The 14,615-nt window shown below is 39.6% G+C and overlaps 2 protein-coding genes across 12 annotated transcripts in view; both read right to left on the minus strand.

Moving 5' to 3' along the window:
- Nrf1 (nuclear respiratory factor 1) overlaps positions 1–14,615 on the minus strand; it is a 135,767-nt gene that overhangs the window by 57,555 nt on the left and 63,597 nt on the right. For all 11 annotated transcript variants that reach the window (XM_010633490.3, XM_019208855.2, XM_033757775.1 and 8 more), the window contains one exon: positions 535–675. In XM_010633490.3, the coding sequence (XP_010631792.1) occupies positions 535–675 (141 nt within the window). The remainder of the gene's footprint in view (positions 1–534; positions 676–14,615) is intronic.
- Positions 12,057–14,609, minus strand: LOC109118338 (tubulin alpha chain-like). Its single transcript, XM_019208852.2, has 2 exons — positions 14,559–14,609; positions 12,057–12,672 (listed from the first exon to the last, which is right to left on the minus strand). The coding sequence occupies exons 1-2, from the start codon at positions 14,607–14,609 to the stop codon at positions 12,109–12,111; spliced, it is 615 nt and encodes a 204-aa protein (XP_019064397.1). The 3' UTR covers positions 12,057–12,108.

Below are 14,615 nucleotides of genomic sequence, written 5' to 3' on the forward strand. Positions count from 1 at the left end.
AAAAAAAAAAAAAAAAAAAGAGAGAGAGAGAGAAGTATATTAATAAAGAAATAAAACAGAAAACACATTTTGACTTCCCTCCTAGATGAAGAGGGTGGCAATTTGGAACTCAGGAGGGCAGCCCTCTGAGCTTTGTGTTCTTACTCCCCTGGGAACAGCATTACTTGGCAATGGAGTGATGGTATTCAGAATTTACATGTTAAGAGGGGAAACTCAGCCCACCCAAGAGGCTAACACTTGTCCTACTCCTTTGTGATTCATTCTCACATTCTCCTGTTCAGACCAACCCCAGGCTCAAAGTTTCTTGATCCAACCCAAAGGCCCTGTGAAAGAAAGAAAAGGCAGTAGAAAGCAGAGCCCACATGCACACACTCGGTGGGAGCACCTCTCTAGCAATCCCTGACTTCTCCAGGGCCACCACCACCTTGCGTCACACTCCAGCCTGCACCTTCTCTCTGGTCAACGTCACTGAGCACAAGGCTAGGAAAGTGAGTTTCTTGCCTCTGCATCTGCACCAGGCTTCCCGCCCCTTACCTGGGTCATTTTGTCCACAGAGACCGGAATCCCATCGATGGTGAGAGGCGGCAGCTCAGAGTTAACCTCCTGTGGCGCAGGGGCGTGTTCCGCCAGAGCGGACTCCAAGTCTTCCAGGATCATGCTCTTGTACTTTCGCACCTGCAGGGAATTAAGGGCAGAAGTAAACAAGCTGCTCAACAACCGGGGAAGACTGGTGCCAGGCAAGAGCAGAGTGGGTAGGGCAGGCGTTCCTGAACCATTGCAGAGCCCTGAGAGCAAACACTCCTGCAACTAGCTGGCCCCAAAGACATCACACTGCACAGAATTAAAGAAAAGATGATGGAATTACAGATACTAACAGCAGAAAGAGGCAGTGAGACACGTTTTATGGAAATACTGCTTCCCAGTTAAATTCATGTTTCCTAATTGAACACAAGCCCATCACCTGCTCGAGATCTACCAGGAATGGCATTATTCTGCATTTCCCAGGCCAGGTGATAAACACCTGACTGTGGCAGTTAATTACCAGAATCACATCTGTAAAATTCTAAGTAACCTGTTTGAAACTGCTGCTTCTTTTCCACAAAGGCAGACTACCACACAGATATGAGATGCACATGCACAAGTGGTTTAACTGAGAAGAATCAAAATAAAAACCAGAGGCATTTATTGTAGCTGAGCTTCAGAAGTGCCGCTCCCAGTAAGGATGGGGGCCAGAGAGCCCACAGGTCACACCCTGCTCCCTTCTATGGCTCCCTGGCCACACCGGTGAACTTCAAAGCTGTGATGGCTCTGCAGCAAGCGCTAGCCTGTGTCCAAACTAGTCAAGTGTTCTCCGGCTCCAATCCTTGCCACCAAGAGGGAGACGTCTGCAAAGAGAGCCCTGCAGTTGCACAGGCACACAAACATGCACACATTCTCTTGGGAGCAGGAAGGGAAGCAGACACTGGACCCTACAACCACCAATAATTGGCTCTCTCTTTTGGAAGAAAACACAGGGGGATAGGAGACCTCTGGGGATGATGTAGAAGCCATGGAATTATGGAAATATGACAAGAAATGGCCTTCAGGATCAAGGCATCACCTCACACTTTTTAAAAAGGAAAGAGAAAGTGAGGTTTCTCAGAAGTACTGACAATGTTTGAGTCCTGGGTGTTCTGCTAAGTGGACTTAGACTCCCAGTCAAGATGTATTTCCTGGGACTCATCATGAGAATTATGTAAGGAAGTTCCCATATTTTACCCTAAGCATCTGGTAAATATTGTTGGCGTGGTGATACAACTTTTCAGTTAAAAAATTCTCCCAACATGTTTTGACTAAGAGGGCGAGGGAAAAATAGAATGAATAAACACCCTTATCACTCTACAGATGATGATGATGATTATTATTGTTTTTGGGGGGGCATCAAACTCAGGACCTTGCCCTTGCCAGGCAGGTGTGGCACTGAGCTAAATCCCAGCCCTCTATAGATTATTTTATCTCGTTTCTAAATATAAACACATCGTACTAAATATGTAAGGTCATATCTATGTGGGTTTGATTACAGAAACTAATAAAGTATTCTCTAAATAATGAAAAAAAGAATAAGATAAGACTATAAGAGCAAGAAGCAATTTAAATATGTTCAGGGACCATTTTCATCTCCAGAATTAAGGATTATTTTGATGTTACATCATTGCCTTTTCTCTTTTACTTTTCTTTTTAGTTTTATTTTAGGATTCCCTATTTTTAATGTTCATACAGAGATTTCTTTAACTGAAATACCGGATAGTTTCTTTGGTGTGAAAAACTATAACAGTACACAGGATCCTAATGAAACAATTAATAATGTGAAATAGGAAGTAAAGGGCTAAAGGTGTAAGGAAAGTGGGAAGGGTGGGGGAATGGTAATAAGGGAGAGGAAAAAAATATGAGAAACTGAAAAAATGGAAATAAAGTGTTTGTAAATGGGGAGGGGAGGAGGGGGGGAAGGGAGGGCAGGGACAAGGGGAAAAATGAGAATCAAGACCTATTACGTAAAGGTACAGAATCCCAATGATGAATGTAACTGTATTGTATACCTAGATTGTACCAATAACCTCAATAAAAAGAAAGAAAAAAAAAACTGCTTTACAGAAAAATTAAAATTAAAAAAATAAAAAAACAATTTCAACAATTGGTCAGCTGGGTGTGGTGGCTTATGCATGTAATCTCAGCTACTTGAGAGGCAGAGGCAGGAGGGCTGCAAGTTCAAAGCCTACCCCGGCAACTTAATGAGACTCTGTCTCAAATAAATAAATTAATACAATAAAATTTTATATATGGCTGGGAGAGAGAGGGGGAGGGAGGGGTGGGAGAGAGGGAGAGGGAGGCAGAGGAGGAGGAGGGGGAAGGAAATGTTTATTGCAGCATTAATGGTATTGCCACAGCAACTTGCAACTATACAGGGTTACATTTTCTGTTTTCGGTATTTCTCTATTCTATGTAGAATTTTTAGGCTACCAATCCACAGAAATGACTGACTCTTAGAAGTCATGGGTTTGGTCTTTGAAATTTAACATAGCAGGTTAAATCCCTATAGTAGGTGTAGGCCCATAGAAAAATGAATGTTAAGAGTATAAAACATATTTCATTAGGCTGGTAATATCTAGCATTCAAAGATGAGAACTCATAAGTGTATTGCTATTTGGGGGGGGGCGTGTACTGGGAATTGAACTCAGGAGCTTGCACCTGCCAGGCAGGCACAGTGCTACTGAGCTAAATCCCTGCCCCAAGTTTATTATTATTACTGCAGCTAGTTTCAAACAATTACAGCTATTTTTGTGAGTTAGTAAAATTCTAAAACTTCACATCCTAGTGTTTTGGTAAGCTTGTTCATGCTACATAATTCTTTTAAAATATTTTGATTTTTTTTATATAAAAATGCTGGTAGAACATGCTTCAGAATAATTTGTAACCAACAACTTCAAGTAACTGCAGTGCCTACACTTGCTATGTAACTTTCCCAGATTTACAAACTAGTGTTTCAAAGCTTCCTGATCTCTCAGCTCTGAGATGTGCTTCCTCCCACCTCTATCAGTCCTCTACAATTAGGATATGTCCTTGAAATTGCTGTGGACCAGGCAGCAAGGGGTAAGGTTGTCACTCCTGCACACACGTGACCAAGGTCCATCCCTGAAAGGTCCTTGCCTTTCAGCCAGTAAAATCATTCTGCACCACCTGACAAAGGCATGTGAGCACTCTGATAACCTCCCAATTCCTGTTATGACTAAGAAGCATCCACATCAAATTTGTGATAAGTTGGGAAAACAAAACCTCAAAAGATTTTTAAAGAAATATAGCAATACCCAAGAATACAGTATTACATGGGGGGGAAAAAAAAACCAACACAGACAAGTAACTGAAACAAGTAATTAAAAGAGATGGATTGGATGTGAAGAAGTTTCAGGAATATATTTTACTTAAAAGTTTCCTTTTTATGTTTAAACAGAAGTGATACACTTATTGGAAAAGTACACAATAAATAATAAATAAGTGCACAATAAAAATACTAGGTGATAAGCAGTGTGTCAGAGTCATTAACAGTTTTTCTTTCTTTGTGGTACAAGAATACTAGCACATCTTATAACTGCTTATCTCACAACAGACAGGATGAAATACAAGTTCCTTTGTATTTCTGCCTTCTATTCCTATACCAAGGTTCAAACCTTCATCACTTCACACCTACATTATATCAATTAACTGGTTTCACAAGTAAAGTAAAAACCACTGAAAGTCAAAACTAGCTACCAGTTTCTCTTCCTCCAGTTCATCCTGTACACTTAAGATTTTGGAAATACTTATCAAATACCAGTCAGTGGGCTGGGGATTTAGCTCAGTGGATCTGCCACCTGCCTTGCAAGCACAAGGTCCTGAGTTTGATCCCCAGTACCAAAAAACAAACAAACACAAAACAAATACCAGTCACTGAGAATTTACTATGCTCCAAGCACCACTGCATATGTTGTCTCAATCCTCATAATATTGCCTGTGTGCGTGCGTGTGTGTGTGTGTGTGTGTGTGTGCCCTTCTCATTTTGAGATAGGGTCTTGCTAATCTGCCCAGGCTGGGATCAAATTTGAGATCCTCCTGCTTCAGACTCTCAAGTAGCCTTATAATTCCATGAGAAAAATACTATTATGCTCACTTCACAGAGAAGAAAACTGAGGCTTAATAAACATAAATAACTTCTCCCATAACATAAAGCTAACAAGGTGTATAGCTACAAATCAATGTAATTTTTTAATCTAGATCTAAAGCCTGAATGTTCAGCCACTTCATTCTCATTTATCTTTCTCAAAAAATGTTTTCTATTTTTTTAATAGGATGAAGTATGAGCTTCTCATCCCAGCATTTCAATCTTAACAATAATTCTCCACTTTTCTAATATTGCTCTGCCATCGGATACAGCTGGGTCTGTCCACCCGTAGACTCAGGATGGCACCCTCGTGGATTCCTGTTACAGTAGCCTGCCTTATCCATGGTTTTAGTTCCCCATGCTCAAGTTGGTCCCAAAATATTAATATTTGCCTTGATTCTTTCAGAGAGAAAGGCCATACAATACCTTAATTTTATAACCAAATGTTGCAATCACTCGATTTCTTAGTTATTGTTAATCTCTTACTGTACATAAACTTTATTATGGGTATGTACCTATAGGAGAAAGCATAGTAAACAGGGATCCTCGGTTTCAGGCATCCCTGGGGTCCTGGAATGATCCTGTGGATTGGGAGATTGCAATGCACAACCACAGAGCCTTCTGGGCAACTGTGCTCATTCACCTTTTGCTTTAGCTGGCCAAGCCTCTTCCTTCATCCTTGCACATCTAGCATGTTCTTTTCTAACTCTGAGTCATTAATTCTGCTTCTCCAAATATCATCCATATTTTAAGTTCCAATCCGACTCCTATCAGTTCTGAAAAACCTTCAGTGCTCCTGCCATATTCTCTTCTCTGTGAAATTCCCACAGTCTAAATGATGGTGTGTTATGTACACTGTTTCCAGAACACACTGTATACAACCAGTGTGCAACACGCTAGTGGAGGGACTGAGTCTGCTTATTTTTTAAACATCTGTTAGGAAAATCACAAGTCTGAACCCAATCTGGTCAACTTGGAGATTTAGTAAGACTCTTCAGAAATAAAAAAATTAAAAAGGGCTGGGAACGTAGCTCACTGCAAAGGCCCTGGGCTAATCCCTAATATGGGGGTCGGGAGGTTCCCTCTACAAGCTCCTTGAGACCAGCAATATCTTGTGGTCCTGGTATGTAACAAAGAGCTGCCCTAGGACAGAGCTGGCCTCAGATCTGTGATTCTAGAGCACGTGTGGCTCCAAGCCAGGCCCCAGGCTGTGGTCCATGAAGTTTCACTGGCCTGATCCTATTCTCTCTTCAGTCTCAGGTCTCTAGATTTTACCCTAGAGCCCTGGATCCCTAGTTTTGAACCCTGAAACTCTGAAGGACTGATGGGCTCTTTATCTTACATGTTGTATCCAACAATGTTAAATATTTGTTGAGTAAGTAAATACATGAACAATCAGCTTGTACCACTTTTGAAATAGGTTTCCACCTTCATGTAAATGAACCTATTTTTATTTGTTTGTTTGCTGGTACCAGGGATCGAACTTGGTATCTTGCGCTTTCGAGGCAGGTGGTGGAACCACTGAGCTAAATCCCTAGCTCTGAAGCTATTTTTAAAAACCTATACAAGTGAGTTCAGGATGCAGTTCACTTATGTACTGGAAAGAGCAAATGAAACACAGGCAAAAAGATGACTTATACAGAAGCTGGTAACAACTCCAGAGCTACCTTCTGCTTCTGTGACTAAGCGAGTCTGTGCATGTAAAGCTGATTCTTCATCTCCAGAGTGGCCCTATCTACATGGGTTACTGGCTCTGAGGAGAGCTCTACCTTCATAACTCTCATAGTTTTTCTTGGGAAATTCACTCTCTGCTCCTCGAGAACGTATATCCAGACCATTTCCTACAAAGCCAGTGAACACATGTGTTGTGGTAGTTAAGTCACCAGGAGAACAACCTCAGGGCTCAGAAGCTTTAAACTCCACCAACTTGCCAATGCTTTTCATGCCGTATCTCCCTTAAGCACTTTACAAGGACAACAATCAACTTTCATTAATTTCGACTGCTCGCCAGGGAGGTCAATATTTTTATACTTGAGGATACTGAGTCACATACAGGAAGAATAAAGCGCAGAATCACTTTAAAAAATCAGCGTTTAAAAACAGCTTCCCTGAAGCAGCGTTTCTCACTGCCTGTGCCTATTTCTGTGGGATGACCCCAACCCAACAGGCAGTACTGAACTAGGCTGTCTGAAGGCTGATGATTCAGTTTTGCCACGGTGTCAAACCTTCACTAAGAATGACCCGCCAAAGGCCAAAACACTCACCAGACATGTTCTAGGGGGTCTTCTACTTTGTTTTGAAGAGGAAGCTTACAGAGACAAAAGTTTTGTTTTTTTGAGACAATGTCTCAGTATGGACTCTAGGATGCCCTTAAACTTGCTATGTAGCCCAGGCTGTCCTTGAACTCATGAGCTCCTGCCTCAGCCTCTCCAGTGCTGAAATTAGATGCATACAGCACCATGTCCAGCTAACAAAGGACATCAGATTTAAAGGCAGTGGAGCCCAAGAAACCCTGAATTTCTGGGTAAGGAATTTTCATTATTCATCACAGTACAAGCTTTCTAAGAGTGAACCTAGTTCTGACTAATTTTTTCACTATCCCACATATCTATAGGGAAGATAAATTTAAAAATAATTAAAAAGAAAAAATGTGTACAAAAAACAGCTACAAAGATAAGTACCTATTACAAATTGGGAAGAGTTCTATAAAAGATGACATAACCAGCCAATCGTGGTGCACACCTGTAATCCCAGCACTCAGGAGGCTGGGGCAGGAGGATCAGAGATGGAGTCTAGGATGGGCTACATAGCAAGACCCTGTCTCAAAAAACAAAAACAAACAAACAAACAAAGTTGGGAATATAGTTCAGTATGAAGGCCCTGGATTTACTGAATGGCAATACATACATACTCTTGCATAATCTAACTTCATAGATCTTTACTTTTCAAAGTCTCAATTTAGACCTAATGTAGGGTTGAGATTTGGAAACCAAATGTACATTTTAAAATTCCTAAGTGCTGCCAAACATTACAAGAAACTACTCAACGGAAGCCCAGTGGCGGGTACTGGGAGGTGGAAGTACGATAAAGAGCAAAGCAGAGTGAGGCCCTGCCTCTTGGAGATTCCAATCCAGCTGGAGACAGACACGGTTAAAATAGCCACACAAACAATGAAGGTGCCTCAGTGTCGTACTAAGCACTCAGAGGCATTGTGTGCCCTGACCTCAGGGATGCCAGAGAAAACTTCACCAAGGAAGGTTCACCTGAGCTGAGTTCTTAAATAGGAATAAGTCAGGAAGGCAAGATGGGAGCTAACAGAGAGCACCCCAGAGGGAGAAACGTACACCCAGAGTCGTGTGGAGGGAGAAACAGCAGGTGCATTGGGAGCTGAGCTGGGAACCACTGGAGTCACAGAAAGGATTCTTGCACTGACAAGGAAATGGAATGGAGCCCAGATCTAGTGGCTTTGGTCCTGCGATGGAAGTGGAGAAAAGTAGCTGATTTGAGAGCTATATGAAAGATGAACATCTGGGCATGAGGGTGCACACCTATAATCCCAGTGCTTGAGAGGCTGAGGCAGGAGGACTGCCACGAGTTCAAGGCCCACCTGGGCTAAGTACGCAGTGAGACCTTGCCTCAAAAAAAACAAAAAAAACAAAAAAAACAAAACAAAAAAGAGGGGGCTGGGGATTTAGCTCAGTGGTTCCGCCACCTGCTTCACAAGCACAAGGTCCCAAGTTTAATCCTCAGTACCAAAAAAACAAAAAAGATAAAAAAGATGAACAGAAAACAAAATGATGGATGGGCTCTAGGGTGGTGGTGGGGTAACCTAAAATAGTTTCAAGTTTCTGCCTTGTATGACTGAAGTGGGAAAACAAGATGGACACTCAGAACAAATTTGACTTGGAGGGAGGAGGAAAAAAGTTAAGGAAAAGATTTTTCTATTTCTTGGGCTCTTCCAGTAACAATCTTTTTGGAAGTATTTTGAATGTCTAGTTTGCATTATTTATATTTTCAATATCTATAGACAGAAAAAACTTTTTCTACATGGCTCTAAGGCAAATCACTTAACCTCTCTGAGCTAATATTCTTGTTTGCAAAATGATAATAAACTTTACCTCTCAGGGTTATTATCATAATTATTGAGAATATGTATAATTCAAAGTCTTAAAAAAATTGCTATACTATACAAGTGTTAGTTACAAGAATCCTCTGAATTCAACAATTCCATGAACACATATACTATGCAGATTTACTTTTCAAGTAGGATCAAATTCTACAACCTGCTTTTTCTAATTAATATATCGTCATTATCATCTGAACATGTCAACTAAAAGATCTATATTATCATGTTTACTGGACCAATCCTTTATCTTTGAAATTTCAGGTTATTCTTAAATTTTCAAAAAAATGCCACAATGCAAAACAAAAACAAAAACAAAAACAAAACAAAATAGCACTGTGTACTCTAGGAGGCCAAGGCACAGGATCCCCAGTTCAAAATCAGCCTAAGCAACTTGGTGAGACCCTGAATAAATAAATAAATAAATAAATAAATAAACAAATAAATAAACAAATAAATAAACAAATAAATAAATAAATAAATAAATAAATGTATATTTTTTTAATGCAGAGTTTGGCTATGTAGTTCAGGCTGGCCTTGAACTTTTGGCATCCTCTTGTCTCAGCCTCCCAAGTGCTGGGATTACAGGTATGCACCACCACACCTGGCTCAAAAATATATTTTAAAAAATCTTTTTAAAGGGCTTGGGATGTAGCTCAGTGTGAAGGTCCTAGGTTCAATTCTCAGCAACATACACACAAAGCACAGACTAATATCTCTGCATATATATCTTTACTCAACTGATTATTTCATTAGGCTAACCCATCTAAAAGTAGGTATAATAGCACTGTGTACTCTAGGAGGCCAAGGCACAGGATCCCCAGTTCAAAATCAGCCTAAGCAACTTGGTGAGACCCTGAATAAATAAATAAATAAATAAATAAATAAACAAATAAATAAACAAATAAATAAACAAATAAATAAATAAATAAATAAATAAATGTATATTTTTTTAATGCAGAGTTTGGCTATGTAGTTCAGGCTGGCCTTGAACTTTTGGCATCCTCTTGTCTCAGCCTCCCAAGTGCTGGGATTACAGGTATGCACCACCACACCTGGCTCAAAAATATATTTTAAAAAATCTTTTTAAAGGGCTTGGGATGTAGCTCAGTGTGAAGGTCCTAGGTTCAATTCTCAGCAACATACACACAAAGCACAGACTAATATCTCTGCATATATATCTTTACTCAACTGATTATTTCATTAGGCTAACCCCATCTACCAAAGTAGGTAAAAAGTGTAATTTTGGGATTTTTTCCTTCCTCCGTGGTACTGGATAATGAATTGCATGCTCAGCCCTTCTTGCATTTTTACTCTGAGACAAAGTCTCATTAAGCCACTGAGTTGCCTAGTCTGGGTTTGAACTTGCAATTCTCCTGCCTCAGCTTCCCAGGCTGCTGAGATAACAGGTGTGTACCGCCACCATACTCAGCTTGGGCACTTTTCAAAATAGCAGTTATCAACCTGCCCTCTAGAAAACTATACCAATTTAAATTGTCTGGCATGCCAATACTGCAGGCTATAGATCTCTTCTGTGTTTGTCAACATGAGCCATGAAAGACAGTTTTTTTGTTTTAACTTACATTTAAAAATTTTTTCTAGTCATTTATATTTTCCCTTTTATGTCCCTCCAGCACCCCCACCTCTTTTTGGTATCGGGGATCGAACTTGGGACCTTCAGCTTGTGAAGCAGGCATAAGAATGGCCGAGCTAAATCCCTGGCCCTTACCCCTTGTGTTTTCAAGAAAAATTTCTAAATGACAATTTGCAAGTATAGAAGTAGAAAGAACAGTAAAAAGAAAAGCTTTTCTATCTCCAACTAATTATATTCTGTAACTGAAAACATTTTGATTTATCTGTCATATACTCATATATTTTTGTATACAATGTTTAACATGTAAAGTATAATTTATAAACATTGCAACATTTCTCAGTACTTCAGCATGTACCTCGGGAAAGTGAGTCTTATATAGAACTATAATACGATGCTTGCATCTTACAAAAATAATTTCTTAACATTATATAAAATTTAATCCATATTCAAATCTGTATCTTTGGGTCTTGTTACTCAACTGTTCATATACTTTACTGATTTTTGAGAGGTCTTTATATATTAAGAATATTAATCATTAGCTTACTATTTAGCAACCATGCGATCTTGTCCAAAATACTTAAGGTATCAAACTCTCAATTCCCGTGTGTATAAAGCACAGGTAAGAAACAGATATACACAACATAGGGTTATCAGGATGATTAAACAAAAATCATACAGTTGAAGTGCTTAACATAAATAGATGTATTATAAACACTGAATAAATTATAGTTACTGTTATTTTGAAATTTTATTCAGTTTGTTGTGAACCTTTTAATTTTGTTTATAGTCACTTGCTAAATGCTCTGTATACTATATAATACTATATAATTCACTCACTTAAAAGTGTACAATTCAGTATATCAGAGTCCTATAGCTATCATCACAATCTAATTTTTTTTGGTACCAGGAATCGAACTCAAGACCTCATGCTTGCCAGGCAGGCACTTACCTGAGCTACATCCCCAGTCCCCACAATCTAACTTTAGAACATTTTTCCCCACAAAAACAAACTCTGTATCCTCTCACTGTCACTCATTCCTTCCTCCTGCTTCCCAAACTCCTAGCAACTAGGAATCTGTTTTATATATAAATTTGCTAAAATGCATCTAAATGTTATCATAATATATGGTCCTTATTTATTTTTGCAGAGCTGAGGAAATACGTGACTAGGTTCTTTCACACAGCATGACTTCAAAGTTCATCTATGATATAGTATATATCCGTATTTCATTTTTTTTTCTGAATAAGCCCACAGTATAACTATACCACACTTTACTAATTTATCCATTGACAGATATTTGGGTTGTTAACACTTTTTGGCTATTATGACTAATCTTGCTCTGTGCAAGTGTATGTGCAAACAGGTCTTGAGTTCTCTTGAGTATGGCTTAGGAGTAAAATTGCTAGTCTCAAAAGATAACTCTACTTTTAACATTCCATGAAATTGTTGAACTATTTTCCAAAAGAACTACACTATTTTACATTCTTAACAGCAATGTATAACTGTTCTTCACATCCTCACCGTTAAAGTTTATATCTAGATGTCCCAGCAAGCCTCATGCCTCATAGGTGTGCTCTGGGGAGTGAGATCATGGGGAGAAAATACTCAGCAGTGGATCAGTCTGCTTGCTAATGAGTTCACAGCTAACTGTGACTTGGGAGGCGATGCATGGTTGGAAGAGGTCACCAGGGTGTGGCCTTTTAAAAAAAATGTAAAATTCAAACATTTTTATTGACAGTGTAGGACTTAATTTCACAGAACATAAAAATAATGTGTAAGATGAGACAATGAAGTGTAAAATTGCAGCAGACAGAGTAATGCTCTTCACCCTCATCCTCTCCCTCAGCACTATCTGCTCCAACCTCCTCATAATCCTTCTCTAGGGCAGCCATGTCCTCCCAGGCCTCAGAAAACTCTTCTTCCTCCATCCCCACACCCACGTACCAGTGAACAAAGGTACACTTGGCATACATCAGATCAAACTTGTGGACCAGGTGAGCCCAGGCCTCCGCAATGGCTGTGGTGTAGCTCAGCATGCACACAGCCCGCTGTACCTCAGCCATGTCTCCACCAGGCACCACAGTGTGAGGCTGGTAATTAATGCCAACTTTGAAGCCAGTGGGACACCAGTCCACAAACTGGATGGTCCACTTGGTCTTGGTGGCAATGGCAGCACTGACATCTTTGGGGACCACGTCACTACAGTATAACAGGCAGCAGGCCATGTATTTACCATGGCAAGGGTCACACTGCCCCATCTGGTTGGCTCTCTCACACTCTTCCTGTCACCCTCTCTGCTTCCGCAGCCACACTATGAGCAATTTCCCCTCTGTTGTGCCACCCTGCCTGGTAGCGAGCCGACCATGGACTGAAACTTTTATAAACTGGGAGCCAAAACAAACCTCCTTTATGCTGTGTGTTTTGCATACTGTATTCCAGCAAAGAGAAAGTAAGACAGATTTTGGTATGAAGAGTGGGGCTGTTATTCTAGCAGGTGTGAAGTATTCTCACTGTAGTTACAATTTTCATTTCCTTAATAACTAATGATCCTTTATCATTATTTGTCATTAGAAAAATGAAAAAAAAAGCCTGATTATCAATGATAAATGACTAATAGTAATTAATGACAAAGACTATAGAGTACTCATTTTCTTTTTAGTCACTTCTATAACTTCTTTGGAGAAATGGTCAAATCTTTGCCCATTTTAAATTGGGTTGAGTTGTAAGAGTTCTTTTTTTGTTTTGTTTTGTTTTTTGAGGCAGGGTCTCCCTCTGTAGTTCAGGCTGGCCCTGAACTCACTATGTAGCCAAGACTGGCCTCAAACTCATGGTAATCCTCCTGCCTCAGTCTCCCGAGAGCTGGGTTTGCAGGTGTGTGTATAATGCCCAGCTTGTGTAAGAGTTCTTATATAATTTTTTTATTAGCTATATAATCTGCAAGTATTCTCTCCCATTCTGTGGGTTGCTTTTTCCTTTCCTGGTGACATCATTTGCAGCTATTTTAACATTTGTGCATATCATACAAATTGAATAATTATGTTTTGATTTGGGCTAATATTCCAATCTGAAAGAAAATCTCTGATTTAACAAAATAGCTTAAACTATTCATAATTATAGTTCACAACAGAATGGGGGGACTGGGGATTAAACCTAGGCTTTTAATCCCTAATCTTTTGTTTTGGAGGCAAAGTCACCCAGGCTGGGCTTGAATATCTGATCTTCCTGCCTCAGCCTCTCAAGAGTGCTAGTATGAGCCACCACACCTGGCTTAAAAGTAATTAATTGGCCTCACTTGTACTTTTATTTATTTCTGAATTTGAGACAGGGTCTTGCTATGTAGTTCAGGCTGGCCTCAAACTCACAGAGATCCTTCTGCCTCAGCCTCCCAAGTGCTGGGATTACAGGTTTGTGACACCATACCTGGCATCACTTGTATTACAGTGTTTTATATTTTATGACTGTGGGTGTATGTTAATTCCTTCTGTTGTTCTTTATCTTTTTTTTTTTTCAGTACCAGGGAATGAACTCAGGACCTTGTGCTTGAGAGGCAGGTGCAGTGCCACTGAGCTAAATCCCCAGCCTGTTCTTTATCTTTTGTATAAAGACTTTGTGGAGGTTTTCTTTCTTTTTTTCTTTAGTGTTCTAGAAGAGAGGTTCTGCTTCTACTTTTTCTGGTATTTGAATTTTTAACCTAGCTTTATCAAGTATCAGTCAATGGTAAAATATATACTGCTTTTATCTTAGTAGTTTATTCTTATCATAGAAGTGTCTTCACTATATGAAGGAAATCAGCAGTTTCTCAAAACTTTCTTTTGTATTTTTCAGCAGTAATTTTCAGAGGTATTTGGGTCTTCTAATTGAGTCTTTCATGGATCATATTATCATTCTTATTGGTAGAAGCACGTTTTTTATTGTGTTTATTTTTTTGAGGCAAGGTCTAGCTATATATTTCAGACAAGCGTTGAACTCTCTATGGAGCCCAGGGTGGCCTCAAACTCACGGCAATACTTCCTCAGCCTCCTGAGTGCTGGGATTTCAGGAGTGCACCACCACACCTGGCACAGCACTGTTTTAGAAAAGAAGACATGCCTATATTTCATATTTATTAAGTGAACACCTAGAAATGATATAGCATTTTGCTTTGAACATAAATGAGTAATTTTCTTACAAAATCTTGCATTGCTTTCTCAACAGACAAAAACATTATCTTTCTTCCCATTGTATC

The sequence above is a fragment of the Fukomys damarensis genome, unplaced genomic scaffold, assembly GCF_012274545.1.
Source record: "Fukomys damarensis isolate Sample0158 unplaced genomic scaffold, DMR_v1.0_HiC HiC_scaffold_4, whole genome shotgun sequence".
NCBI classification, from domain to species: Eukaryota; Metazoa; Chordata; class Mammalia; order Rodentia; family Bathyergidae; genus Fukomys; species Fukomys damarensis.

Bases quoted from the DNA above. Each gene is read 5' to 3' on its own strand.
- LOC109118338 (XM_019208852.2), bottom strand. From the start codon at position 14,609: ATGGGAAGAAAGATAATGTTTTTGTCTGTTGAGAAAGCAATGCAAGAT. The intron at 12,673-14,558 runs GTAAGAAAATTA...AGAGGGTGACAG, and splicing joins AGAAAGCAATGCAAGATTTT to GAAGAGTGTGAGAGAGCCAA.